The sequence below is a fragment of the Geotrypetes seraphini genome, chromosome 3 (genome assembly GCF_902459505.1).
Source record: "Geotrypetes seraphini chromosome 3, aGeoSer1.1, whole genome shotgun sequence".
NCBI classification, from domain to species: Eukaryota; Metazoa; Chordata; class Amphibia; order Gymnophiona; family Dermophiidae; genus Geotrypetes; species Geotrypetes seraphini.
Genome location: NC_047086.1, coordinates 326,070,793 through 326,096,743, shown reverse-complemented (window position 1 = coordinate 326,096,743; position 25,951 = coordinate 326,070,793). Strand labels below are relative to the sequence as shown.

Here is a 25,951-nt window from a genome sequence, read left to right as displayed (position 1 = left end):
GAGCTTCAATTTGAATTTAGTAGTCCATTGTTCTATTTGTGCCTGGATAAACGATATCTGATTTTTTTACTTCAGTCGTAAAAGATGTTAAAGGAATAAGTATTGTTATATCATCGGCATAAATATAGAATTTTACCTGTAGGCTGTTTAATAAATTACCCAGTGATGCTAGGTAAACATTAAATAGGGTAGGTGAAAGTGGTGAACCTTGTGGAACACCACATGGGTTCACTCATGAAGAAGAATATTTACCAGCACTGACTACTTGGCATGACCTATTTTTTCAAAAAGCCTTGGAACCAATTCCTTAGGTTTCCCAAAATTCCAATTGAATCCAGTCAATTTAATAATATCTCATGGTCTACTAAATCAAAAGCACTTGGAAAATCAATGCACTAGACCCTAACATAAATAAGCTATGACCATGATCAATCAATGAAGCTAGTACAGTTTCCGTGCTAAATCCTGAGCGGAATCTGGATTGAAAACTGAAGAATTTCAAATTTATCTAAATAGTTCACTAGTTCAACATTTACTAGTCCTTCCATCAACTTGGAAAACAATGGAATAGTGACAATAGGACTAAAGTTAGAATTACAAATAATAGGTTATTTTGGATTCTTTACAATAGGAGTAATCAAAATCTGACCTATTTCCTTCATAAACAATGCTGGAAATAGCTATCTCTTTGAGACAGAGACCGTCAAACAGATATCTATTTCCAGTGGGTGGCCCTGAAGCAGTGGTGATTCAGCCACAAAATGATCATTGGCCCTTTTCCCTGCTATCTAGTTTATTTGGAAGTTCTTGATCTGAAGGTTTTTCTTTTAGTTGTTGATTTTGTTCTTTATCAAGCAAATAATAAACCCGTGAAAATGGTGGTAATGAATCTTCAGGTATCTCTAAGTTCTCTACTAGATATCTCTTAAGCATTTCTCTAGGTGTTACTAACTCAAGTCTTGGAAAGTTAATTAACCTTAAGTTATTACTGCGTGAATTGTTCTCAAGCATTTCAGTCTTCTTCCTTAGGTTAATATTATCTTTAACTAAGGCCTCTTGAACTTGTTTCAATGATGCAATTTCTTTTTCCATTTTTAGAACAGATAAATTAGAAATATTCGTTTCTTTTCTTAAATCCTTCAATTCTTTATCATGTTCCTTAATTTTCCCTTCAATTTGTTGAAGTGTAGGAGTAATTTTTTTAACAAAACCAGCCAATAAGTCCCAGATAGAGTCTAAAGTCACTTCTGCAGGTTTAATCAATTCAATTGAGGTTTGTGTAGGTGTAGAGTGCTCACCGTTCTGAAGTCCTTCGGGGGGTGTCTTCAGCCCTTCCCCCTCATGTTGAGATGATATTCCCCCAGGTACCTCCATAGGGGCCCTAGAAAGTGGGCCCCAGTCTCCAAACTCTCCAGTAAATCTTCCCTTGCCTCTGGAGAGGAGAAAACCAGTGAATCCGGGGTTTCCCCGCCCCTGGGAGAGCTGGTCGTCTGGGGTTGCGGGGGCGGTGCCCTAACGTCGGGGCTCAGTGTAGTGTTGGGCCCAGGGACATCCACGTTGGTTTCGCCTCCCTGTGTTGTCAGCGGGCCGCCATCCGACGTCACTGCGACCTCCTGCATGCGCCGCAGTAAATCCTGAATATTCCCGAGACCCGGGGCTCCAGGACGCCGCGAGGCAGAAGCGGCACTCCGGCCCCGTCTCTTCGGCATCGTGGTAAGTAATTACCGTTAAGGAAATTAAGAGAAGCACAGTCCTGGGACACGCAGCTCAGCGCGTCCTGTCTCAGATCGCCATCTTGGATCTCAGTGCTATAGTTCTCAGCTTCTTTTACAATTTTCTTTTTAGATAATTTCGCCAATTTTCAATAATTCTTGGATCCTAATTGTGGACTTGAGCATAAATAGTATATTTGTTTAATTTAAGATTTATATTGCTTTGTATTTGATATCTATCCTATTCTTGCTTTCTGTACAAGTGTAATACTTGAAATTTAAGTTGAAAATAATAAATAAATAATTAAAAAAAAAAAAAATAAAACAGCGAGTGTCTAATTGATAGTTTTTGCTTACCTCAAGGCTTATTTAACCTTTAAGCCAAAGTTTTTTTCTGCAGATGATATAAGGGTGAGTGAGTGTGGGTACACACCTCCAACGCTCTGAGGCCTTTTCTTTAGCTGGTTGCTTCGATGCACTAACATTACCGTGGAGTGTGTTTGATTTTTGTTCTCAGTATAACTAGACCATTTTAGGCTCTGACCCATATAATTATTGTGTCCAGTATCTGGGTCCTGAATATTGAGACATTTGCTTGTGACCTCTGTCTCTGTTTGAAAAATAGGGAAAATCAGAACCTGACACCCAGTCTTCTAAGAATCAGGTATCTTCATTGGCACCGAGTACATCAACACCACATCCAGAGCGTCAGGAATTTGGCTCCTTACAGAAGTAGGACTCATCATCATCATCATCATCATCTAAGCCATGAGCATCAAGGGACATGGCATGTAAGAGAAACAAATTCTTCCCCTTCAGTGCATGGCATTGCATACTCCCAAGCATCGACTTCCTTGATGCATAGAATTCTTCAACATACTGAAGACTGCTCTTCTTCCATCCATCTGATGTCTCCTTGTAGTTGTGCCTTGACAATGAGGTCTCCTATGCCCTTACATCCGGTACAGCAGACTGCTTCTATACTGATGTCTTTTCTAGTACCATCTCTCCAGTAGGAGATCCGGTCTATGCTCAGACAAGAGCTCTTGGTGCTACTACAGATGCAATCTTCATGGGTATTAAAGGTTTCCATGCCTGCCTCAGCCCAGCCCAAAGATACATCAAAGCATTGATTGAAGCTGTAACATACCCCTGCTTGACATCGAGCATTAAGGTTGTCACAGACCCACTTGATGCATAGATTGTCATCAGCAGAGGAGTTGTCTCCTGTGTCAGACCATTGACCTACACCTCAGTGCACCTCGATGCAAAGTTGATGCTGTTACTGACACAAACTCCCTGATTCACCTAATAGGGAGTTTGACTCAGATATTTCCTACCGTTCAGACAAGGATTTGCCAGAATACTCAGTGTAGGAATCCTATGACATACCTTCAAATCATTCTCAACAATGCAGTTCTCTGCCAGAAATATATCTTTACTGGCTTTGTCTGTCAGATAGGTCAGGCTTTGCTCACCAAAATAGAAACAGAGGAGGAACATGAGAAGAATAGTAAAAAAAAAAAAACAACCCAACAAAAAAAAACAACTTAGAGGAGCAGCTGCAAAGGTCAAAAATTTATATCGGGCATGGATGTTATTCAGATATACCATCCTGGAAGCCCAGACTAGAATATTGCACATATTAAAAAAGAAGAATATGACCAAATGGCAACTGGTGTGGTTAACGAGTAAAGTGAAGAAAGTTAATAGAGCCAAAAGAGATCCTTCAGAAAGTGGAAGAAGCACAAGGAATGGCAAGTCAAATGCAAGGTTTGTAATAAGGAAGGCAAAGAGAGACCTTGAAAAGGATTGTGCTGGAAGCAAAAACATATAGTAAAAACATTTTTAGGTACATTAAAAGCAAGAAACCGGGAAGAAAATAATTTGGACCACTAGATGATTGAGGGATAAAGGGGGTTCTGAGGGTAAGACAAGGCCAAAGCGGAGAGATTAAACAAATTCTTTGCTTCGGTCTTCACCGAGGAAGATGTGAGGGAATTACCAGTGCCAGAAATGATGAATCTGAGAAACTCAGACAAATCACTGTAACAATGGAAGATGTAATGGGTCAATTTGACAAATTGAATAGTAGCAGAATTGAAAAATGTGCTGATAGATTTGAAAAATGAGCTTGCAGAGCTATTAGTAATTTGTAATTTTCCTCTAAAATCCAGCATAGTACTGGAAGACTGGAAGGTGGTTGATTTTTTAAAAAGGGTTCCAGAGGTCATCCGGGAAATTATAGACCGGTGAGTCTGAAGTCTGTGCTGGGCAAAATGGTAGAGTCTATTATAAAGAACAAAATGACAGAACATATATATATATAAGCATGGATTAATGAGAAAAAACCAACATGGATTTAGTCAAGGGAAATCTTGCCTCATCAATCTATTGCATATCTTTGAAGGGGTGAATAAACATGTGGATAAAGGTGAGCCAGTTGATAGTGTATTTGGATTTTCAAAAGTCATTTGAAAGAGTATCTTATGAAAAGACTTCTGAGGAAATTAGAAAGTCATAGGATAGGAGGTAATGTCCTATTATGGATTAAGAACTGGTAGAAAGAAAGAAAATAGAGAGTAGGTTTAAATGGTCAATATTTTGAATGGAGAAGGGTAAATAGTGGGGTTTCCCAAGGAGGGTCTATGCTGGGACCACTGCTTTTTAACACATTTGTCAGTGATCCAGAGATGAGAATAACTAGCGAGATAATTAAATTTGCTGATAAGACAAAGTTCTTCAGTTGTTAAATTGCAAGAGGATTGTAAAAAATTGCAAGAGGCCCTTGTGAGACTGGGCTTCAAAATAGCAGATAACATTTAATGTGAGCAAGTGCAAAGTGACGTACCTTATGTAGGAAAGAGGAACCCGAACTATAGCTATGTGATGCAGGGTTCTGCGTTAATAGTCACTGCTCAGGAAAAGGATTTAGGTGCCATCATTGAGGATATATTGAAACCCTCAGCTCAATGTGGAGAAAGTTAGGCGTCTTCAGTTGATTCAAAATATGGCCATTAAAATCATTACTAATTCCAGAAAATATGATCGTGTCACCCCGCTGCTGAAAAAGGCTCATTGGCTTCCCGTTTCCCACAGAATCGCTTATAAAATTGCCTTGCTCACTTTTAAAACACACAAAACTTTGAAGTTTTTTCTCAACATCTGCAGTGGCAATTGCAATATACTGTTTGGCCTGGCTTAGAGTCTCTGATCTGGAAGCTTCAGTTCAAGAATGCCTTTCAGATGTTCCTTGTAAAGAATATCCGTTTGGAGATAAAATTGAAGAGGTTACAGATAAGATTTAAAAAAAAAAAAAAAAACAACATACAGATACTATGATGACTATCTAACAGCAAAAAAACAACAAAAAGCAGCAAAAATGACCAGAAGTCCAAGCTGGTAAGCAGTTTACCGTATTTGCCGGCGTATAGGACGACTGGGCGTATAAGATGACCCCCCAACTTTTAGTTAAAAAATAGAGTTTTGTGTTATACTCGCCGTATAAGACGACCCCTTCTTCCTTCTCCACCCCTTTGTATTCCCCCATGTGCTTTCAGCGTTCTTCTCCCTCCTCTGTCTTCAAGTGCTTTCAGAGTCCTTCCCCCCCCCCTTCTCTACCGCCCCGGGTGCAGCACAGCCAGCCAGCCAGGTCCCCTTACTTTTGTGGCACTTCCCCGACCGACCGACAACAGCCCGGGTCCGACAAACTTCCCTGCCCTTAACCGCGAATCTAAATTACCTTCTTACAGCTGCTGTAAGAAGGTAATTTAGATTCGCGGCTACAGGGCAGGGAGGATTGTCGGACCCGGGCTGTTATCGGTCGGTCGGGGAAGTGCCACAAAAGTAAGGGGACCTGGCCGGCTGTGCTGCAACCGGGGCGGGGCGGCCGCCCCTCTCTCTTGGTACTCTCTCTCTCCTTACCTGCCATGCCTGCAGCAGAGCCGAACGGAAGTCTTCCCGACGTCAGCGCTGACGTCGGAGGGAGGGAGGGCTTTGTTTAAGCTTTGTTTAAGCCCTCCCTCCCCTCCGACGTCAGCGCTGACGTCGGGAAGACTTCCGTTCGGCTCTGTGCTGCAAGCAGAGAAGGTAGGGAGAAGAAGAGCCGCGCGACTGAGTACATCCAGCCCCGCAAGTAAGGGCATGTAAACTGTACCCGGCGTATAAGACGACCCCCGACTTTGGGGAGGATTTTAAGGTACTAAAAAGTCGTCTTATACGCCGGCAAATACGGTAATTAAAATGCAGTATAACAATAGGTAGACCCAAGACAGGTTTCAGCTAAATGCTTGCATTAAGGGGTCAAAAGAAATCTTGAATATACCACTAATTAAATGCATAAGAGGGCATTGTCAACATCATCCTACTTCTTCCTCCCAATCTCCCCATCAGAGGCGGATTAATCTACTATCATCAATGTGGGACTCTTAACACACTAGATCAGTGTGAGTTGTCACTCAGGGCTACACCATACGTTTGATAAGAATATCTCCAAACCACCCATCAAAAGTCTCTTTTCATCTCCCTTCAGAAGACCTTCCTACACTAAGAACTCTTGATCCTTCTCAAACTAAACACATTTTAACCTGTTCCTCTATAGGAGAGGGGCCAGGTATTCTACTCAAAGTTCTTCCTAATATTAGGAAACTAAACAAATACTTGTTGAAAAAGAAGTTTTTCAGAACACTGCGGTGAGATTGATTTACGGTCTGAAGAAGTTTGATCACATTACTACTTTATATCGTGAGTTGCACTGGCTTCCTATGGAGGCTCGTATAATTTTCAAACTGGGTTGCTTATGTTATAAAGTTGCCTATGGTCTAGCCCCACTCTATTTGGCTGATAGATTTTCAGGATCATCCCAAAAGAATAGTAGAAAATCGCATGCTCTCCTCGTATTTCCTTCTGTCAAGGGTTGTAAAAGCAAGAAATGCCATGATCATATGCTTTCATTTCAAGCAGCTTTCCATGATAAAGTTTTTAGACCATTGTTCTTCTCAACTCATTCTTATGAACATTTTAGAAAACAACTGAAGACTTATCTTTTTTCAAAATATTTGGTTAATTAAATCTCTAATGCTTTCTTCCTTTATGTATAACTTTTATAAACCGCATTGAATTTATGTACGCCATCAGTAGCATGCAGGACATTGGCGCGCCGACAATCCCACCCCCGACATTTGCACACAATGACAAGTGCGCGCATGAAGGTAGGGGAATTGATGTGTCAATGTAAGTATTGTGTGTGGAGGGGTGTTTTGGGGAAAGATTATGTTGGCATTGAGCACTCCCCCTTCAACAAAAGCGCTAATTGGGTTCCCCCCTCACCCCCTTCAGATGGCAAAATGTCTGTCATGCGTGAGTTCTAAGTTTAGTGTGGGGGGTTACCCCCCATAACCATCCTCAAACAGAGCGTGAGTAAGTGGGGGAGGGGGTGTTCCCCCCCCCCCCACACACACCCTGAGTGTGGAAAAATGAAGAAATATGGTAGCGCGAAATATTGGGGCGGGTTTGTCGGCATGCTTTTGACGGGTCACCTTGAACTTAAGGTTATGCAGTATAGAAATACAATGTTATGTTATGTTTTCATGGTCTGGAAAACAGTGATTGGCTTTGCTCTCTAGATATGAGGCCTGTACTCACATTTCCATCCTACCTGCTCACAGAAAATATCTTTGCTTTCACATTAAATCTCAGTACTTCCAACATAAAGTTTTTCCCTTTGGACTGGCTTCGGCCCTTCAAATTGTCTGAAAGGGGGGAATTCTATAATTAGCGCCAGTATCAGCAGCCGTCTCAGAAGCAGCCACCAATAGCATGTCAATCATGAATCGGCAGATTTTAGAATTCTGTTTTTTTTTTATACCAGCACCTTAAATGTAGGCCAGCATTTTAGAATCCTATATTTAAGGCGCCAGTGTTATGCTTACAAAAGTGCCTAAGTGCTCCTAAGGATGCCTAAGGCCACTTCAGGTGCAAGCCATGACCAAGCTGGCCTTAGGCACTCTTATGCACTCCTAAGCGCTTCTGTAAGTGTGACCCCGGCATCATAAATGTGGGCCACAATTTAAGAAGCCTACATTTAAGGCGGTGTGCTTATGGAAGTGCCTAGGGGTGCCTAAGGCCACTTCTGCTGCAAGCCATGCCCATGTCAGCCTTAGGCATCCTTATGCTTCCCTAAATGTGACATTTGTGCCATAAATGAAGATGGTAGGGCACCCTGCCGCCGGCTAACCTTCGGTGCATCTTTGAGAATTTCACCCTAAATGCCTACTAATAGTGGCAACAACTATTCACACATGGGGGTTTCATATATTTCCCTATTTAGACAACTGGTTGATCAAGTCTTTATCACAAACGGCTCAGCATGCCTTCAAGTAAATAATTTGTGTCCTAGAGCTGTTTGGGTTTGCCGTCAACTACCAAAAGTCATATCTACATCCTTTTCAGAGGTGCTGTTTTGGATATTACTCAGGGTTGAGCTTTTCTACCAAAGCAGAGAATTGTCAATCTCATTCACCTGTCAGACAGTCTCCACCCTTCTGCACACTTTTGCACATCAGATGTTAGCGCCATCTTGGTCACATGGTGTTGCCTGTACACGTCACTCCACAGGCACTTCTCTGAATCTCATAATGGACCCTCTCGACCCAATGGTCTCAAGCAATGGGACATCTGTCTGCTCCAATCCAAGTCACCTTGGATCTCCATCATCTCTCCATTGATAGATGTTTCCTCATGATCTCGCTCAAGGTCTTTGCATTCTCTGGAACCCATCACCAGTCCATTTCCATTCATGCTGGACTACCTTCTTCTCTCTACCTTAGGTCTAGAAACCAATTCAGTTTGCATACATCCCTGTGTTATCAGAGCATTTTTCTCTTCCTTGGACAAAAAAAATCTATCTGTTCATCCTTTGGTAGCCCATTCATGAAAGGCCTCTTCCACATGAAATGACCTATCTTTATCGTAACCCATGTACTGACTAAATGTATCTTTATGGTAACCCACCTGTATCCCATACACTGACAAAATGCACCTTGATAGTAAACCACTTGTATTGTAACCCACTTGCATCCCATGTACTGACAAAATATATCTTTACTGTAACCCACTTGTATCCCATGTACTGACAAAATGAATGTTTAATGTAAACCACTTGCATCCCATGTACTGACTAAACGTATCTTTACTGTAAACCGTTTCTATCCCATGTACTGTCAAATGTATCTTTATTGTAAACCGCTTTGAACCTCACGGTATAGCGGTATATAAGAAATAAATTATTATTATTATTATCAAGCCTCCATCTGTTGCTTGGGATCTTAATATAGTACTGTCTACTCTCATGAAGTCTACCTTTGAGCCACTTACATCTTGCTCATCTCAGACTTTTCATTGGAAAGTCATTTTTTTCATTGCTCCCACCTTTGCACACCATATAAATGAACTTCAGACTCTTGTATTGGATCTTCCCTACATAAGGTTCTACCATGTTTATAGGAATTAGACAAAAAAAAAAATATCTAGTAAACTCTTATCAGTCTGGGCTAATTTGGAATGCTGTACCTCAGTTGTTGAGAAATCAATGTTCATATATGCTCTTTCAGAAAAGTTTTAAGACATATTTATTTGAGAAGTTTGAGTTAGAAATTGGATGATTATATGTTTGTGATAAATTTTATCCTGTCATAAGCAGGAATATAATTTCTATTGTGAGTTGCTCTGAACCTATTTCTAGTGAGAAAGTGGATTATAAATACCAATTTAGATTAGATTGGATTGGAATTCCACCTCAACCAGTCCATAGTTCTGCTTGTTTTCTTTCCAAAGCTACATATGCATCTTGGATTGCAAATGCACTAGCATATTACTTGGAATAAATCTCATAGAGGATCCTCTCAACTTTTTGTGGCTTTTGACCCTAACAGACACTGAATTCCTATTACCAAGTGAACCATATCCAGTTGACTAGTAGATTGTATCTCCTTCACATATACTCAGGCTGGGCTGATGCTTTAGGATCATGTAACAACCCACAATGTCAGGGCTATGGCTGTTTCGGTGGCTCATTTCTGGTTTGCATCTATGGAGGACATCTGCAAAGTTGCTGCTTGGTCATCAGTCCATACTACTTTTCACTTCTGTTTAGAACAAAATTCCAGAAGAGACGGTCAGTTTGGACAAGCAGTTCTGCAAAATCTTTTTCCTTCCTGAGCACCAACTTTCCCTGCAACCTTCTTGGATTTTGCCATGTTTATATATCCATCTTGCTTTCTCCAGAGTCATGATCCTTGCATCTTGGGAGTCCCACATGTGAGAATATGCCTACTTGTCCTTGGAGAAAGCAAAATATACTTACCTGTAGCAGGTGTTTTCTGAGGTGATTAAAATTTGATGCAAACGCTTATAATAATATTTCAATGCGAATTACAAATGTACTAAAAAATGGGATTTACAAATAACATTTAGTTTTAATTACAGTGACACCCACCCACCTCCCCTAGTTGGCTTCTTAGTTTTTTTACTGATGTAATGGTCCCGCAAGCTGCCGATATCTGACAAGAAGGCAAAGTGCACTTGGTAGTGTCCGTACCAGGCTCTGTGAATGACTTCACCCATGTGTGATATATATACCTGCTTCCCTCAAAGAATACCTGCTACATGTAAGTATCTTTGCTTTATTGTAGGAGGAAAATATTAATCCTGTACCAAATTCCATACTGCTAGCTGAGGCCTTGCACCCCAGCCAGACAGCATAGTAGCAGATAACACAGTAAATGACGGCAGATAAAGATCCGAATGGTCCATCCAGTCTGCTCAACCATACACGCTCTACAAATTAATGATTTAATTTAAATTGTCCATTTTCTTAGATATTTCTGGGCCAGAAACCTGAGCTCTGCCTGGTAGTGTGCTTAGACTCCATCTACTGGAGTCTCCGTCAAAGCTCTCTCAGCCCATTTAAATTATCCCAGCCATTGAATCCCTTCCGCTACTAACAACTGATGACAACCCAAAAGACCAGGGATACACACATTTCATTTTAGAATTTTAACAATTGGTTTGGGTACCCATTGATAGCGATCACATGGCTATCAATATGGCCCTGAGCCCCCCTACCCTCTAATCTGAATTAAAAAGCTGTGACCAATTGAATGGAAGACTAATTCCAAAGCTTGCTGTAAATCATTAATAAATCCTGCTGCACCTCTGAAAAAGTACAGTCACAGGGAGTGGGAGAACAAGAGATGCTTTTCATATGGGATCTTTATTCGTAGTAACACCAATTTTCATAAACCTCAGTGCTGACGGTGTTTCAATGCCTTAAGGGTGTCTTCCTCAGGAATCTTCAGATGTGGTGTATATGTTTTTATAGCTGCAAGACTATGCAAATTAATCCAGCAGAAAAGTTTGTAGAGAACTATTGACAAAATATGTTATCCCTCTTCTCAAGTTGCTTCATTGGCTCCCTGTCTGCTTCCGCAAACAGTTCAAACTCCTCTTGCTGACCTACAAGTGTATTCACACTGTGGCTCCTCTCTTCCTATACTCCGCCCTGGGAACTCCTTTAGTCAGGCAAGTCTCTCTTGTCTATACTCCTCTCCTCTACTGCCAGTTTGCTGCTGAAAATACTTCTTCCCTTCTTTGATAGATGTACACCATCTTTGCTCAGCAGGCCTTGGAAAATCATCCCTTTCTATGTCTACTGCCTTCTGTTTATGAAGAAGCATCATAAGACCTGTTGCTTTTGGACAGTGGCACTTAATGGTTGAAATGTAAAATCCAATCCTTTGAATCCATTAGCAATGGCATCTACTGTGGTTTGAAGACTACAACTCTCTCCCATATAAAAACCTGACATTGACCACAGGAGAAAAAACTTGAAAATTGAAAACACATCAAAGGTTTTAGGAGTCATTCTGGATTCCTCACTTACCTTTGAAGCCCAGATTGCCTTCTTGACAAAAAAAAAAAAAATCTTCAGACTAAGACAGCTAAGCAATCAGACCCATGCTAAGCGAGAGTAGTTTCAGAATAATAGTCCAGGCTATCCTACTCCCACACTTGGATTGTTGCAATTCCTTTTACTCTGGTATTACAGATAAGGAACATAAGACTACAACCACAGTATAACCTTGGATTACAAGTAACTTAGTGTGCGAGTGTTTTGCAAGACGAGCAAAATGTTTTATTAAATTTTAACTTGATAAACGAGCAAGGTCTTGCAATACGAATATGTAGAGTATATGCGCATGATAACTGAGCCGATGGTTCTCTCTCTGATGCTGCGGGAGTGTAGTGACTGTTCAAAATGAGCGAGGTCTTGCAATACACATGTCATGTCATAGTGAAAGTCATCCTACACAATAACCCTCATCCTCTTCTCTCTATCGTCTCCCTCACACCAGCCACGATTCTTTTTCAAAAGTAAAGTGCAGGTTAATATATTTTTACTTTATACAGTACAGTATTTTGTATTAAAGTTTTGGGGTTGTGGAATGAATCGTCTTAGTTTCCATTATTTCTTATAGGGAAATTTGCTTTGATATACGAGTGTTTTGGATTACAAGCGTGTTTCCGGAACAAATTATGCTCGCAAACCAAGGTTTTACTGTAGTCCAAAATATAGCAGTTAGACTAATCTTCCGACTAAGTCATTTTGAGAAGTCATTTTAAGAGAGCAAGTCCATTGCTTGAGGAATTACACTGTCTACCAGTGAAAAATAGAAGTTTGATTGCATGGTCCATAATGCTATATATGGAGAGAACTCCCAAGGACTTGTATCTGACATCAGCTCTTTTTGTAGCTACAGACCAACAGAGCTTCACAAGCTGGCATTCCCTGCACCTCAAAAATTTAACCGAAAAAAATAACAAACCTGTTCAAATCCACCTTTGAATTCCAAGGTCTCAAAATCTGGAATAAACTTCTGTTGCATTTGTGACAGGCCTTCTTACTACCAATTCAGGAAAATGCTGAAAACACATTTCTTCATTTCATAAATTGCTTTATCACCAACCAATTGATATTTAATCAGTTTTGTAAATCATCCAGACTTATTGCATACTACATTGAACCCATATCGAAATTTGCAGATATAAGAAGTTATATGGTACGTTTGGTATCTAACTGTTATGTCATTTCATTTTATTCTTTCCAAGCCAGTGGAATGTTGGGGAACTTCTTTTTTTAAACTATCCCTTGCTTCTACCCTGCTGGTTTGAGACAACATACACTTTTTGAGAAGGGTTGAAAAGTATTCTCTGAGCTACGAGCTGCATGCTTTTCTCACTTATTTCTGTAATATAGCCTAATGATTTTCATACAGGAATCTGCCCATGCAAAAATGGATTAACAATTTTGTATTTCTTTGAAATTAATATTTTGTGTTTATACTTTCAGAAGCTGATGAGTCTCAGCAATCAGAAAATGTACTAGGAACAGAACTTTGTGATACTTTGGCTGACCAGGAGCAGCAACTACTTCTGAAAACCCGAAGCAATAGCACTTCCGATATAAGAGAACTATATTCTGACATCTGTCAAGGTAACTTTCTTAGTTAATTATCTAATAAATTTGATACTAATTTAACTGTCTTGAACATTATATACATGTGAATATACTTTTAATAAAAATCAGAGAGAGGAACCTCACATATGTGTTAATACATGCTTAATTATACAAGCTTACTTTCTTAGCATCCTTATCAGTCCAGAACCTTTGTGTTAATGTACATCGATTGGCGGAATGAGACAGAGAAACAAAATATTTCTGTGTTGGTTTACCCCTTGAAGATATGAAGCAGCCTTAGAAAACCAAGTATTTATCTGTTCTCAGAGGACAAGCAGGACAGAGTATTCTCACAGATGGGTGATGTCAGCTGATAGAGCCTCTATGCAGACACTATCCACCAATCTAACCAAAACTTCTAGAAGCCTTAGATTTAATATATTGCTTTTCAGTCGCATCAAAGCAGTTTAAAATTCAAGAAATACAACAAGGAAATAGAAGTCAAAAGGACAGAGGGGGTCAAATACAAGGATAAACAGGACACTAACTAAGGTCAACAGAAGGTTATCTTGAGGAGACAAGTGACAGCATAAGGCTTCAGGTAAAGGGCAAACAGAGTATTCCATAAGGTAGGTGATAACATAAGGATACAAGTAAGGGGCACATAGGGGTTTGTCACATCTGCATTTCCCGGATCATCCATATCACCTAGAGAATAAAGTTATATGCTAGTTAAAATAGATGGGTTTGAGTGCTTTCTTTAAATTTTATTCAGTTTGATTTGGTGTACAAGGTTTGAGGAAGAGAATTCCAAAGGGAAGAAACTAAGTAGAAGAAAGCAGATTGTTGGGTAGAGTCAAGCCACACTTAAGAAAGTTGAGGGAACTCAGATGAGGACCCTAGGTAGCGGACTGTATATAAAGGACTATTGCAGATGCGAAGTAAGAACAGCCATACTGAATAAGACCAGTGGTCTATCTAGCCCAGAATTCTGCTTCCAACAGTGGCCAATCCAGGTCACAAGTACCTGGCAGAAACCCAAATAGTAGTAACATTTCATGCTACCACATGGCTGCTAAATATCAAAAAGCTTAACTGTGTCCCTAATATCCCCTATATTATTTTCCTATACAGAAATTGTAGATCTCATTATTATTTTACCTTGTTTTCTTTTCATCCAGATTTGTTATATCCATCCCTCTTCTCTTTGGAGACCCAGGAGACTTTGTTACAAACTTTAGCCGATATATCTATTCAATTTCTAGATCTTTTAAATTATTGGTAACTTACAATACAATACAAAGTACTTTTACCCCCACAAAGTCCGATATGAGTTCTATGCCATTTACAATTTTAATGAAGCTGGGCATGCCCTGGAAACTACAGTCTTACTTGATAACTCTGAATTGGCAATGCATTATTAAGGTAATTTGTTTAAAAAAATTAAATGAAACACCCCATGGTTGTGGGTTTCTGATAGAGCTTGAAAAGAAGAAATCTTTGTATAAAGTTGGTTTAAAATTAGCATTTATCTGTAGTTCTGACTGCCATCTATTTGTGATGGAGACTTGGAATGTTAATCTGGTTCTCAGGTTGCTGGCGAGTCCACCCTATGAACAGTTGGACCTTTAGGCCCTGATTCTCTAAAAGTGCGTCCCGATTTTAGGCAGCTGTAGGCGTCCTACAGCTGTCTAATCAGCCAATCGGGATGCACGTTTTTTAAAAAAAAATGCTCCCCAGGCAGGCCGCCTATATTGAAGGCGAGGCCCGCAAGACACCTAGGCCCTGATTCTGTATAGGACGCCCGGGAGAGGCGTCCTATTCAGAATCGGCCTAAACTAAACCCCGATTCTGTAACCGGCGTCCATGTTACAGACGCGGGTTAGAGAATCGGGTTAGATTAGACACGGCCCGCTACACTTATCGCGGCAAGGGATCTCTCTGCCGCTATAAGTATAGCGGGCCGTGGCCCCCTGACCGATCACTGGCAGGAGGGTGCCCAAACCCTCCTGCCCGAAGACGCACCCCCCTCCCCGACACTACCGATCGCCCCCCCCGACAATATCGGTCGCTGGCAGGAGGGTGCCCAATCCCTCCTGCCCAAAGACGCACCCCCCCCCGGCGCTAACAACCCCCACTCCACCAAACCTGTTCTTACAGATGGGTCTTGCACGTCGAGCAAGCAGGCACACCTCGTCGAAATGAGGCGGGCCTGCCCCTTCCCGGCCCATCCCGCCGAAGCCTAAGGCCTGATTGGCCCAGGCTCTAGAAGCCTGGACCAATCAGGCCTTAGGAATAGCGGATCCGCCCATCCCTACTAAGTCTAAGGTCTGATTGGCCAATCAGGCCTTAGATTAAGTGGGGATGGGCGGACCCGCTATGCCTAAGGCCTGATTGGTCCAGGCTTCTAGAGCCTGGGCCAATCAGGCCTTAGGCTTCGGTGGGATGGGCCGGGAAGGGGCGGGCCCGCCTCATTTCGACGAGGCGTGCCTGCTTGCTCGACGTGCAAGACCCATCTGTAAGAACAGGTTTGGTGGAGTGGGGGTTGTTAGCGCTGGGGGTGGTGCGTCTTCGGGCAGGAGGGATTGGGCACCCTCCTGCCAGCGACCGATATTGTCGGGGGGGGGATCGGTAATGTCGGGGGGGGGGCGGTCGGTAGTGTCGGGAGGGGGGAGCGGTCAGTAGTGTCGGGGAGGGGGGTGCGTCTTCGGGCAGGAGGGTTTGGGCACCCTCCTGCCAGTGATCGGTCAGGGGCCACGGCCCGCTATACTTATAGCGGCAGAGAGATCCCTTGCCACGATAAGTATAGCGGCCGCGTCTACTTACAATGTAGACCAGCATTTTGCTGGCCTACATTTTTAAGCTTCTCATCTACTAGGGAGACGCGTAGGGCCGCCTAGGTTCAGCCTAAGGCCCGCCTAAGGCCCTTAGACGAGCTTAGGCATCTTGCGGGGCTCCCGGAGGCGCCTTCAGGCCTGCCTGGGAAGCATTTTTTTTAAAAAAACGTGCATCCCGATTGGCTGATTAGACAGCTGTAGGACGTCTACAGCTGCCTAAAATCGAGACGCACTTTTAGAGAATCAGGGCCTTAATCTCTGATGGATCTTGTTGTCAAGACAATATTCTTGGTGGCCATTACATCGGCCCACAGCGTGTACGAACTTCAGGCTTTGTTCTGTAGAGATCCCTTTCTTCAGATTACGGAATCAAGCTTGATTCTGCGCATTGTCCCCTCCTCTTTTCCGAAAGTAGTTTCTAGTTTCCACATCAACCAGGAGGTACTGCAGCCAGCTTTTATGCCCTTTAGTTGGAGCAAACTCACAAATTTAATTTTTTGTTGGTTTTGCAATTTTATAATTTCATTTATAATATGCCATGAAAAACATTTCCTCCATTTAGCATGCTGTGAAAAATATTTGTGCTGTTCAATGTGCCGGAGCTAGAAAAGTTTGAGAGAGACTGTTCTAGGTAGTATTATAGATTCCAAGCTTTCATTTGAGGCCCAGATTTCATGCATCCTTCAATTTGGTTTCCTATCTTGGCACTGGATTCCTATCTTTCATAGACCTCTGATTCAGTTCTGACATCTTTGCAGACTGTCTTCACGCTGGCACACCAGGTGAGGTGGTGCTCTTCTCCAGCTCATCGGGGGAGGAAGCCACCCTTGAATCTGAGAGTCTTTTTACTCAGAGCCTGGACATTCATCCAATAGACCGAGGCAGGCACATATTCACACTGCTCATGAGAGGTGCTTTTCAGAATCTTAGTCAAATTGATCCTTGGGATCTGCTTGATACCTCCCCACCACAAGGAAAGGAGGCGGTATCCTCTGGAGAAACTCTCCTTTCTAGGTATTCTGTGGGAAATGGCAAAGACGGTTACATTTAATTGGAAGTTGAGGGCTAGCCTAGTACTTTTGATGCTGAATGTCCTTGTTTGACTCCCCTCATAAACTGTGACAGTGCTTGTTCACAGCATCCTGAAGGGTTCACAGATTAAAGACTGGTAGACTCCCCTCTCTGGCAGACTCCCAGATTCAAGAAGCCACTATTGCTGCACCAATCCTTGGTGGTCGAATCCAATCTCAAGAGAGCCAGAAGTGCGAGGATTTGTGCCTTGACTCTCCCAGGCAAGGATGCTCATACTCTGGAATCTTTTGGGAAGAAAGATTTTCAGGGATCTATGCATATATTTGAAGTCCTTAGTGAGTACTGTGCTCTAGATTGTGGACATGCTTCCTCCAGAGCAGGCTGCACACTTTCACCAGGTAGCTACTAAGAAGGAGTGCAGAAAGTGCCTGTCTTGGGCTACTTTTGATGTGGCATCCAGACTTTCTGCTGTAGCTTTTGGCTTCAGCTGACTCTCATGGTTTTATGTCTTGAACCTTGAACCAGCAGTTCTGGAGAAGTTAGTGGATACCCATTGCCAAAATGGTAAACTTTTTTGGGATGAGGAAGAAGTGGTAGCAGACCTCATTAAGAAGAGAACTGAAACTATCATTCTTCTCTCTGCATGCTCCTTCTAAGGTCTCCACATCTCGGAGGTTTTCGAGCAGGAGTTGTGAGAGTGCCTACTGGTTTAAAAGGCATAGTTTCATCCCTTCCTTCCATCCTCAGCTACAGGCCCAGCCTCCACACTCCCATCCTTGGTAGCAAAAGACTCAGAAGACCCAACCAGCTCCCTAATATAAGCAAGGACGAGCATTTACTGGCTCCAGCAGACCATAGCCAAAATGTCTATCCCAGATGATCATCTGGTAGGAGGGAGGCCAGATATTTTTCTAGAAAAGGTGGCCTCTTGTAACCTCAGATCAGTGGGGTCAACAAATAATCCAGGTTGATTGTACCCTCAGTTGCTGTCTGGTATGAGGACAAAGTACTAGAATCCTTTGTCTTGCCTTACAGTTTCCAAGTTAATTAAAATTTGGATAAAAAGCTAATCTTAACTTCTAAGCGTTTTACATTAAAAAATAAAGGGAAACAATCGAGACAAATTAAAACAATATAGACAAAACAGTCTATGTAACAAATCGTACAGACATAACGTACTATAAAACAAGAGGAAGGATGGAAGAACTACAGTATTTAAAAGAAAAGAACACAATGAAGGTAAAAACCGATAGGGAAGGGGAGATATCAGAGTTTAAGTAGATCAAAGTGATCTGAGGACAGGATAAGCTTTCGTAAGCATCTTTGAAGAGGAAGCATTTTAAACTTCCTTTGAATTTGTCTAGATTATTTTCTGCCCTTATTTGGGTTGGTAGGGAGTTTCAGATTGTCTGGTCTAAAAAGCGTATGGGTTCATCTTAGTGTGACTAGTGCAACTCTATATCTTGTCTAACTTCATTGGTTGCCAGTACAGGCATTGTTGCTTTTTTTAAAATAGCCGGCTCAAAGTGCCAGGAGAGTGGCAACATATGACATACCAACTGCGGCGGTCATGTGACTAAGTGCTATGGGTTGGGGAAAGACCTGGTGATCTATCCCATAAAACCTTCACCATGAATCTCTATGGATCAGAATCAATGTGCTTCAAATATGGTGCATGGCAGCAGGTCCCTTAGACTGGATAACATCATTCAAGCGACTATGGAAGAGCAAAGGTGGACCCAAAGTAATCAGGACAAGGATGACGCAAGGTGGAGAAACCCGCATGGGGGCCTAATTGCTAATGTAGTCCATGATGAACAGGGCCACCATTAGAACATGGAATGTGAGAGGGATGAACATTGGAAAGCTGGACATTATCAGGAGGGAAATGGAAAGCATGAGCATCATGGACCTAGTAGGAGTCGGTGAACTGTCATGGACTGGATCTGGTGACTTCAGCTCAGATGATTACATCATTTATTACTCAGGCAATGAGACAGAAAGGGAGTTGCCATTGTGACCAACAAAAGGATCACAAGATCTGCAAGGCATTCTTCCTCCCCTAATTCCACTATCTTGGACTTCTTCGAGACCTGATACTATGGGATCCACCCAAAAGCTTAAACTATCTTTCCTTAGCAACAGCAGCAGATGAATCCAGAGACCAATGGGATAGCACACATCTACCAGCAGGTGGAGATAGAGAAACTAATTAACAGGTGGTCCTATTGGCTGGCACACCTCCTGCATCTTCAGTATTCTCTATCTCCCAGCAGGTGATGGTCGCTATTCAACTAGCTCCTGGATTCTGGCTGTGACTGGATTGTTATTTTCTCCTGTTGAGTTTTCTCTTCAGTGAGATGGCAATTTTATTTCTCCTGTTGAGGATTCTCTTCAATGAGACAGGTGTGTCAGGCTGAATGGTGCCGGCTTTAGGGGTTACACCTGGGCCCTCCCAGGTCCCTGCCTCACCCTCCCTCCAATGATAGAGGGTCTGACTGGGTCTCAATTTTTCTTCTTTCCCTTCACTGTAAAAAAAAAAAAAAAAAAAAGAGACCACAGTGACTATTAAACAATTCTGCCTTCATAGTGCTGAGCAACCAGCATCTCCCGGCACTATCAACAGAGTTGTGAGTATATGTTTTATTTGCACTTCTTTCTGGTTTCTGGTTGTGGTGGAGCTGTGGGTTCGGTGTGAGTCTACAGAAGGAATATGTTTTTTATCAAACGCTATATTTTGTAGAGTTGTGGAAATGGTTTAGTGACTGACAAGTAAATTTACATTTGTATGAAGTTTATTCAGTAAAAGGCTTTGGGTATATGGATAGAGCTCCGTTGATGGAACTAGTGCCTTCCTGCGTGTTGTAGACACGTGCTTGTTTTCATACTCTGGCATCAGCGCCACAGCGGTAGTGGGATTTCTCCCCGAGGCGGACTCTACTTGGCAGTTCCCACAGCCAGAGTGGTGGTAAATATTTAGACGGCTCCGGGTGTGTTCTTCCCATAGCCGGTTCCTGACTGAGCGCAAGAGGCGTGTGCTTATTTTCCTAAGTTGAGAACGAAACAGCATTCATTTATTTCTCTCCAATGTTTATTTTAAGCATTTTATACCATGACAATGGGAAAAATATTTTAATGGTTGGCTCCGGGTAGGTTTTTAATGCATTGTTGTTAGAGCCAGCTCATTTCAGCATGAAACAGGCACGCGCTTGGGTCTCCGGTGCACCGCAGAGTTCACGGAGTTTATTTTGCAGCTGACTTAGGTCACTATCCCGCGGCTTCCCTGTTTTCGGGGTTTTACGCGTCAGGAGTGTTTCAACAGCTTTTGCCACTGTTGCAGTGATATACCTTGTGTGTGTGTTTCCCCACTCTCTCTGCTTGAATAGACTTAAACTACTTTAATTGAGACTGTACTGTACTGTTATGCCTCACGGTGCTTAAGAAAGAGATTCTGCCCTGTGCTCAGCCGCCCAATCTCGGTTGTTTGCCGTTATCTGTCAGCAGAAGGCAAATTTCTGCACAGTGATGTCAGCAGCATGAGAGTACCCTGTGTTTCATACGGGTATTTTCTTGTCTCGCTCGGTGTCCCTGAAAGCTGAGTCTATGTAGGTTTAGAGGTTTTCTTATTCTTTGTGCCTCTGTGCAGCGCTGTATGTGTCTGGTAGCACTAAAGCGCTGTGTGTGTCTGGTAGCACTATTGATTCCTGAACTGTCTTTTCTATTTCTAGTGTTCCAGGGACTGCAAGTTTCAAATCTTCTCGCACAGATTTCTCAGGTCGCCATCTTCTCATGGCACCTGCTAGACAGTCCCTCAAACTGGCAGGAAGAGTTGTGTGGCTCCTTCTAACCAGGGACAAGTTACCTATTCTCCCAAACCCACAGAGTAGCAAATGCTATGTGGCTGTTGGAATCATCCCTGAAGCTCTCTTTAGGGATGTGAGCTTTATCTGATAACAATTAGGGTGCAGATTGTTTCCCATGGGGCGGTCAATGCAGCTTCTAGATTACGTCTAGTACGTCTTCACTTTAAAGGTAGTAGGTTTTTGGCTAACATTACATGGAGTTAGAACTGTTTTCAGAATTCCACCATACTCCATCTTACATCGCAAAGCTGGAATTTTTGTAGGAAAGTTCCTTTCTTCTTCCAGAATTTACAGCTCTTTTCCAGCCGTTCCCCGACTGTCTGTAATTTATTCCGAAAGGGTCTTCACTTCCTCTGGTAACTCTTTATACTTTCTTTTGAGGGGGGAGACACTATGATGTCAGGTCAGGGGGCTTTGGGCATTTTTCAGCATGCTTACAACTTTGAATCCTCCTCCCATTTCAGCTTCTTTCTTGGAGTGACCATGTTTTGAGCTTCCAAAGGTTACGTTAGTGCGAGATCCCTTTTAAGTGTTATTGGTACTCGGGGCAGTAGTTTTGGTTCTTCCAGAACTAAGGAAAGTTATTCCATTTACTTCATAGTGCCTAAGACGGGGGAATTGGTCAGACGGGAGCTGGATCTCATTCTGGTAAATTAGTTTCTCAAAGTTAGACATTTCCGGAGAAAAACTGTGAGAATATTTACAATTTCCCTATGGACACCGAATTTGCACTATCTTTGCTTAGCTCTCATCGAGCAGCGCTATCAGTTTTGGCAGATGCCATTTGGCCTAGCCCACGGCTCCATGAACATTTTAGAAAATGAGGGCAGTTTTGGTGCAAACAGGAGATTCAGTTACTTTCTTTCTTAGACGACTGCTTGATTCGGATGTCTTCCAGCCAGGTCAATTTGTCAGACACAAACGGGTGATTTCTTTTATTTGAACTTCTTTTCTTCAATTCTTTGGATGTGAATCTTCAAATTCCCAAAGAGCTCTTTTCTCCTGTACTAATTATTGGAATATCAGGGGATGTTGCTCACATAGGAGAGGAATGTGTTTCTTCCCAGAGACTGGAGCGACAGGTTACAGTCTCAGGTTTGCCTTCATCAGAACAAGAGTATGGGATTCTGTACAGGTTCTAGGATCTATGGTGGTGACTCCACTGGGAACTTCGGCTTTGTTTCACATGAGAACGCTATAGCAGTCGCTTTTGTTCCAGTGGTTCCCGGTATCTCAAGGCTCCAATTGTAGTATCTAGTAGGCTCCTCAAGCATCGCTCAATATAATTTGGTGGCTCAGTGAGATTAATCTTTTCAAAGGCATGCCTCGGTGTTTTCTGGACTGGCTCAAAGTCACCAAACATCCCAGGCTGTTGGGTTGGGGGGCTCAGTGCCTTCAATCCTCAGCGCAAGGAGTCTGGTATTAAAAGGAGACTCAGTACTCGTTCATTCTTCTGAACTGAAGCATGGTCAGGCTACTGTTTCAGGAGTTTCAGACCATTCTTCCGGAATGACGATAAAGGTCTTTTAGGACAGTGTTATAACACTGGTATTTCTCTACAGCCAGGAAAGTACGTCATGTACTCAGTTGGCGAGTAAAGTAATGGTTCTACTTCAATGGGTGGAATCTCATCTTCCCTTTCTGTCAGCGCATCATTTTACAGGACAGGAAAAGGGTTTAGATAGATTTTCTCACCACAAAATCTGAGCAAGGACCTTCTATTGTATGTTAAAATGTACAGCGCTGTGTACACCTTTCAGCGCTTTAGAAATAATAAATAGTAGATGTAGTAGTAGTAGTAAAATCTTCTACATCCTGGAAATTGGGAACTATTTGCTCAGGCATTCCAGCTCTTTGTATAAAGGTAAGATCTCTAGAACTAGACCTCTTGGCCTTGTCTCGAAATTCAAAGCTTCCTAGCTTCTTCAGCAGACGCAGGGAATGGCAGTCAGAGGGGGTAGCAGCGTTGCTTCTTTCTCGCCTCTGGTTTCTCTTTTTAAGTGGCTGGCTGATGTTTGGATGGATTTGCCATCTCAAGCTCGCTTTCAGGGCACAGTAATAAGAGAATCTCAGGATTGGCTGTGCTATCCTTGCTATGCAGATCTGATGAGTCTTTTGACAGCCGAACTGTTGAGATTCCTGGTATCTCTGGATTTACTCACCTAGGGTCCGATCAACATGGATATTCATCCTATTTTGGTATTAAAACCTAGCTTTTGAAAAATGGCTGACGTGTAAGGGTTATGCGAAGTAGGTTATTTCATCTCTTCTCCAGGCGATACAGACGTCTTCACCTGTGGCTTATGCTTCTGTTTGGAGGCTTTTCCTTTCTTGGGTACTTCTCATCATTGGCACCGTTCCAGAGTTCTATGATTTATATTCTTTCTTTTTTGGCATATGCATATAGCATTCAATTCCCTTCAGCTTCAAGTGGCAATCTTAGCTTGTTACAAGGGCTAGGTATCTTGCTCTTTGCTTCTCAGCTTCATGTAGTTCAGTTCCTAAAAGGAGTACAGTATATTCGTATACCTCTTAAGCCCTATCCAGAGTACAGTCTTAAGGTATTTCTTCGCAGTTTACAGAAGGCTTCGTTTCAACCTTGTCTTTTGAGACTCTAAAAGGCTGTGATGTTGAACACGGTGTTTCTTGTGGCCATGGCTTCAGCTCGGCAGTTTTATGAGTTGTAGGCCTTGTATGACGGGGATTCTTATTTCTGATTTACAAATTCTGGGGTGTCAGTTCGGACAGTACCACAATTTCTTTCTAAGTTGGTGTCATCCTTTCTTTTATGCCGCTCTCACTTTTCCTTCCTGGGAGGAGGAATGGGAAGGCAAGCTTTTTTTCACTGCATTTTTTTAAAGTGTGTACAATTCTCCGCAATCTTTAGGTTTCTAACAACTTTTAGTCGTTTAGATCACCTCGCATCAAGGGATGCGACAAACGTTATGCAGCATCTAAAGCCTCCATCGCTCGAAGGGTCCATGAGAACATTCTTTACCCTTCATTGTAGCTCCTTTTCAACCTAACCCTGTAAACCGTGCCGAGCTCTACGTTTGTGGAGATGGCGCGGTATACAAACCTAAGGTTTAGTTTAGTTTAATTTAGTTTACGCTTACTTGCGCTTACTTGATGGCAGGGAATCGGTTAGCGGAAGAACTTCATGACCATTCAGCCAGAGCAATGGCGGCTACTTGGACATAGTCCACAGGTTGTTTTTTTTCCTTGGAAGAGTTTTGTCATGCGGTTGGATGTGGGGGCGCATGCGGAGGCAGCATTTAGTGCTTTGGTTGTTGAGGAGGCGTTTGCTTCCCTCCCAGATTGAGGATTGCTTTGCTACATTCCATTGGTGTCTGGATTCATCTGCTGCTGTTGTTAAGGAAGGAAAAATTATGTTCTTACCTGTTAATTTTCTTTCCTTTAGACGCAGCAGATGAATCTAGAGCCCCACCCTTTCTGGATATTGACTGTCTGTTTTTTCTTTTGCAACTTTTGAAATCTGTTATTACTGATAGTTGTATTCTGTATTATTACCTTTTGAAATTTGTTATGGGAAAGAAGTGTTTTACATGCTAAGCATATTGATGATTACAGATGCTTGGGCAAGGAGCAATATTGAAAATGCAGGAGGTGTGCCAGCCAATAGGACCACCTGTTAATCAGTTTCTCTATCTCCACCCGCTGGTAGATCTGTGCTATCCCATTGGTCTCTGGATTCATCTGCTGCGTCTAAAGGAAAGAAAATTAACAGGTAAGAAAATAATTTTTCCTTCCCCGTGTTAAAAGGTGTCATCTATGCAGGAAAATTAGGGAAATCTCTTTTCTTCGAAATCACTAAGCTTTGGAATAACATTCCTGCCCTGCTGCGGAATCTGGGCTCCTTCCATTTATTTTGAAAGCATCTGAAAACTTGGCTATTCTCAAAAATGTAATTCTACCACCCTCTTGATAATCACTAATTCTTATTATGTCTTTCCTTCCTTATATTAAAGTTCCTGTAAACCGTGCCAAGCTCTATCTTTATGGAGAGGATGTGGTATATAAACTTAAGGTTTAGTTTAGTTTAGTTTACAGAGCCCCCAGTACATCAATGATAGGGTCATGTCCATCCACATCAGAGGGAAAACTCTGAAAGTGACATCATCGAAGTCTATGTACCAACAGCAGACATGTCAGAGCAGGACATTGAGGACTTCTGTTCCCAGGTCCAAAGTGCACTTGATAGATCCCCAAGAAAGGACATCATGTATATTATGGGCAACTTCAGTGCCAAAGCTGGAGAAGTAGATGATGTAGGAGTGGTTGGAAGGCAAGGTGTAGGGGAGAGAAATGAAGCTGGGGACCGCCTTGAGCAGTTCTGCCAAGACAACAAGCTTAGAATCGCCAACACCTTCTTCAGCTTGCTGAAGCAGCACCTCTGCACCTGGACATCTCTAAATGGACAGCATTGCAAACAAATTGATTACATCAACTGCCAGCAAAAATGGAAGGGTTCAATTCTCTCTGCAAAAACACTACCAGGCACAGACTCTGGATCTGATCACCAACTCCTTGTAGCCAAAGTTAGGGTCAGACCAGTGGCGTACCTAGCATATGTGACACCCAGGGCCCATCATTTTTTAGCACCCCCCCATCTGTATGAAAAACATGATTTTTCGTAACAAGCCACATATCACACATGAGTACCTAGGAAAAGGCAGCATCTTACATACTGCAGTGAGCAGTACAACATCAATACACCCATTGTAAAACTAAACAAGCCAGACTAGTACAGATCAATCCTACACCGTCAGTCCTAACAGAAAACCATGTCGTACGAACACACAGAACACAGAAAACACCTTCGCCTAGTATGGAATATGTTATCACAAACTAACCCCTCCCCATTTTACAAAACTGTAGTGTGGATTTTAGCCACGATGGTAACAGCTCTGACGCTCATAGAATTCTGAGCATCAGAGCTGCTACCACCACGGCTGGCACTAAAAAAATGCT

The 25,951-nt window shown here is 42.3% G+C and overlaps 1 protein-coding gene across 8 annotated transcripts in view; it reads left to right on the top strand.

The window, feature by feature from the left end:
- The window catches only part of RALGAPA2 (Ral GTPase activating protein catalytic subunit alpha 2), a 1,036,168-nt gene that overhangs the window by 344,421 nt on the left and 665,796 nt on the right, over positions 1 to 25,951 (top strand). For all 8 annotated transcript variants that reach the window (XR_004538694.1, XR_004538695.1, XM_033936259.1 and 5 more), the window contains one exon: positions 13,120 to 13,263. Coding sequence is in view for 6 of the 8 variants with exons in the window: in XM_033936259.1 (XP_033792150.1) it covers positions 13,120 to 13,263 (144 nt within the window). In the remaining 2 variants the exon portion in view is untranslated. The remainder of the gene's footprint in view (positions 1 to 13,119; positions 13,264 to 25,951) is intronic.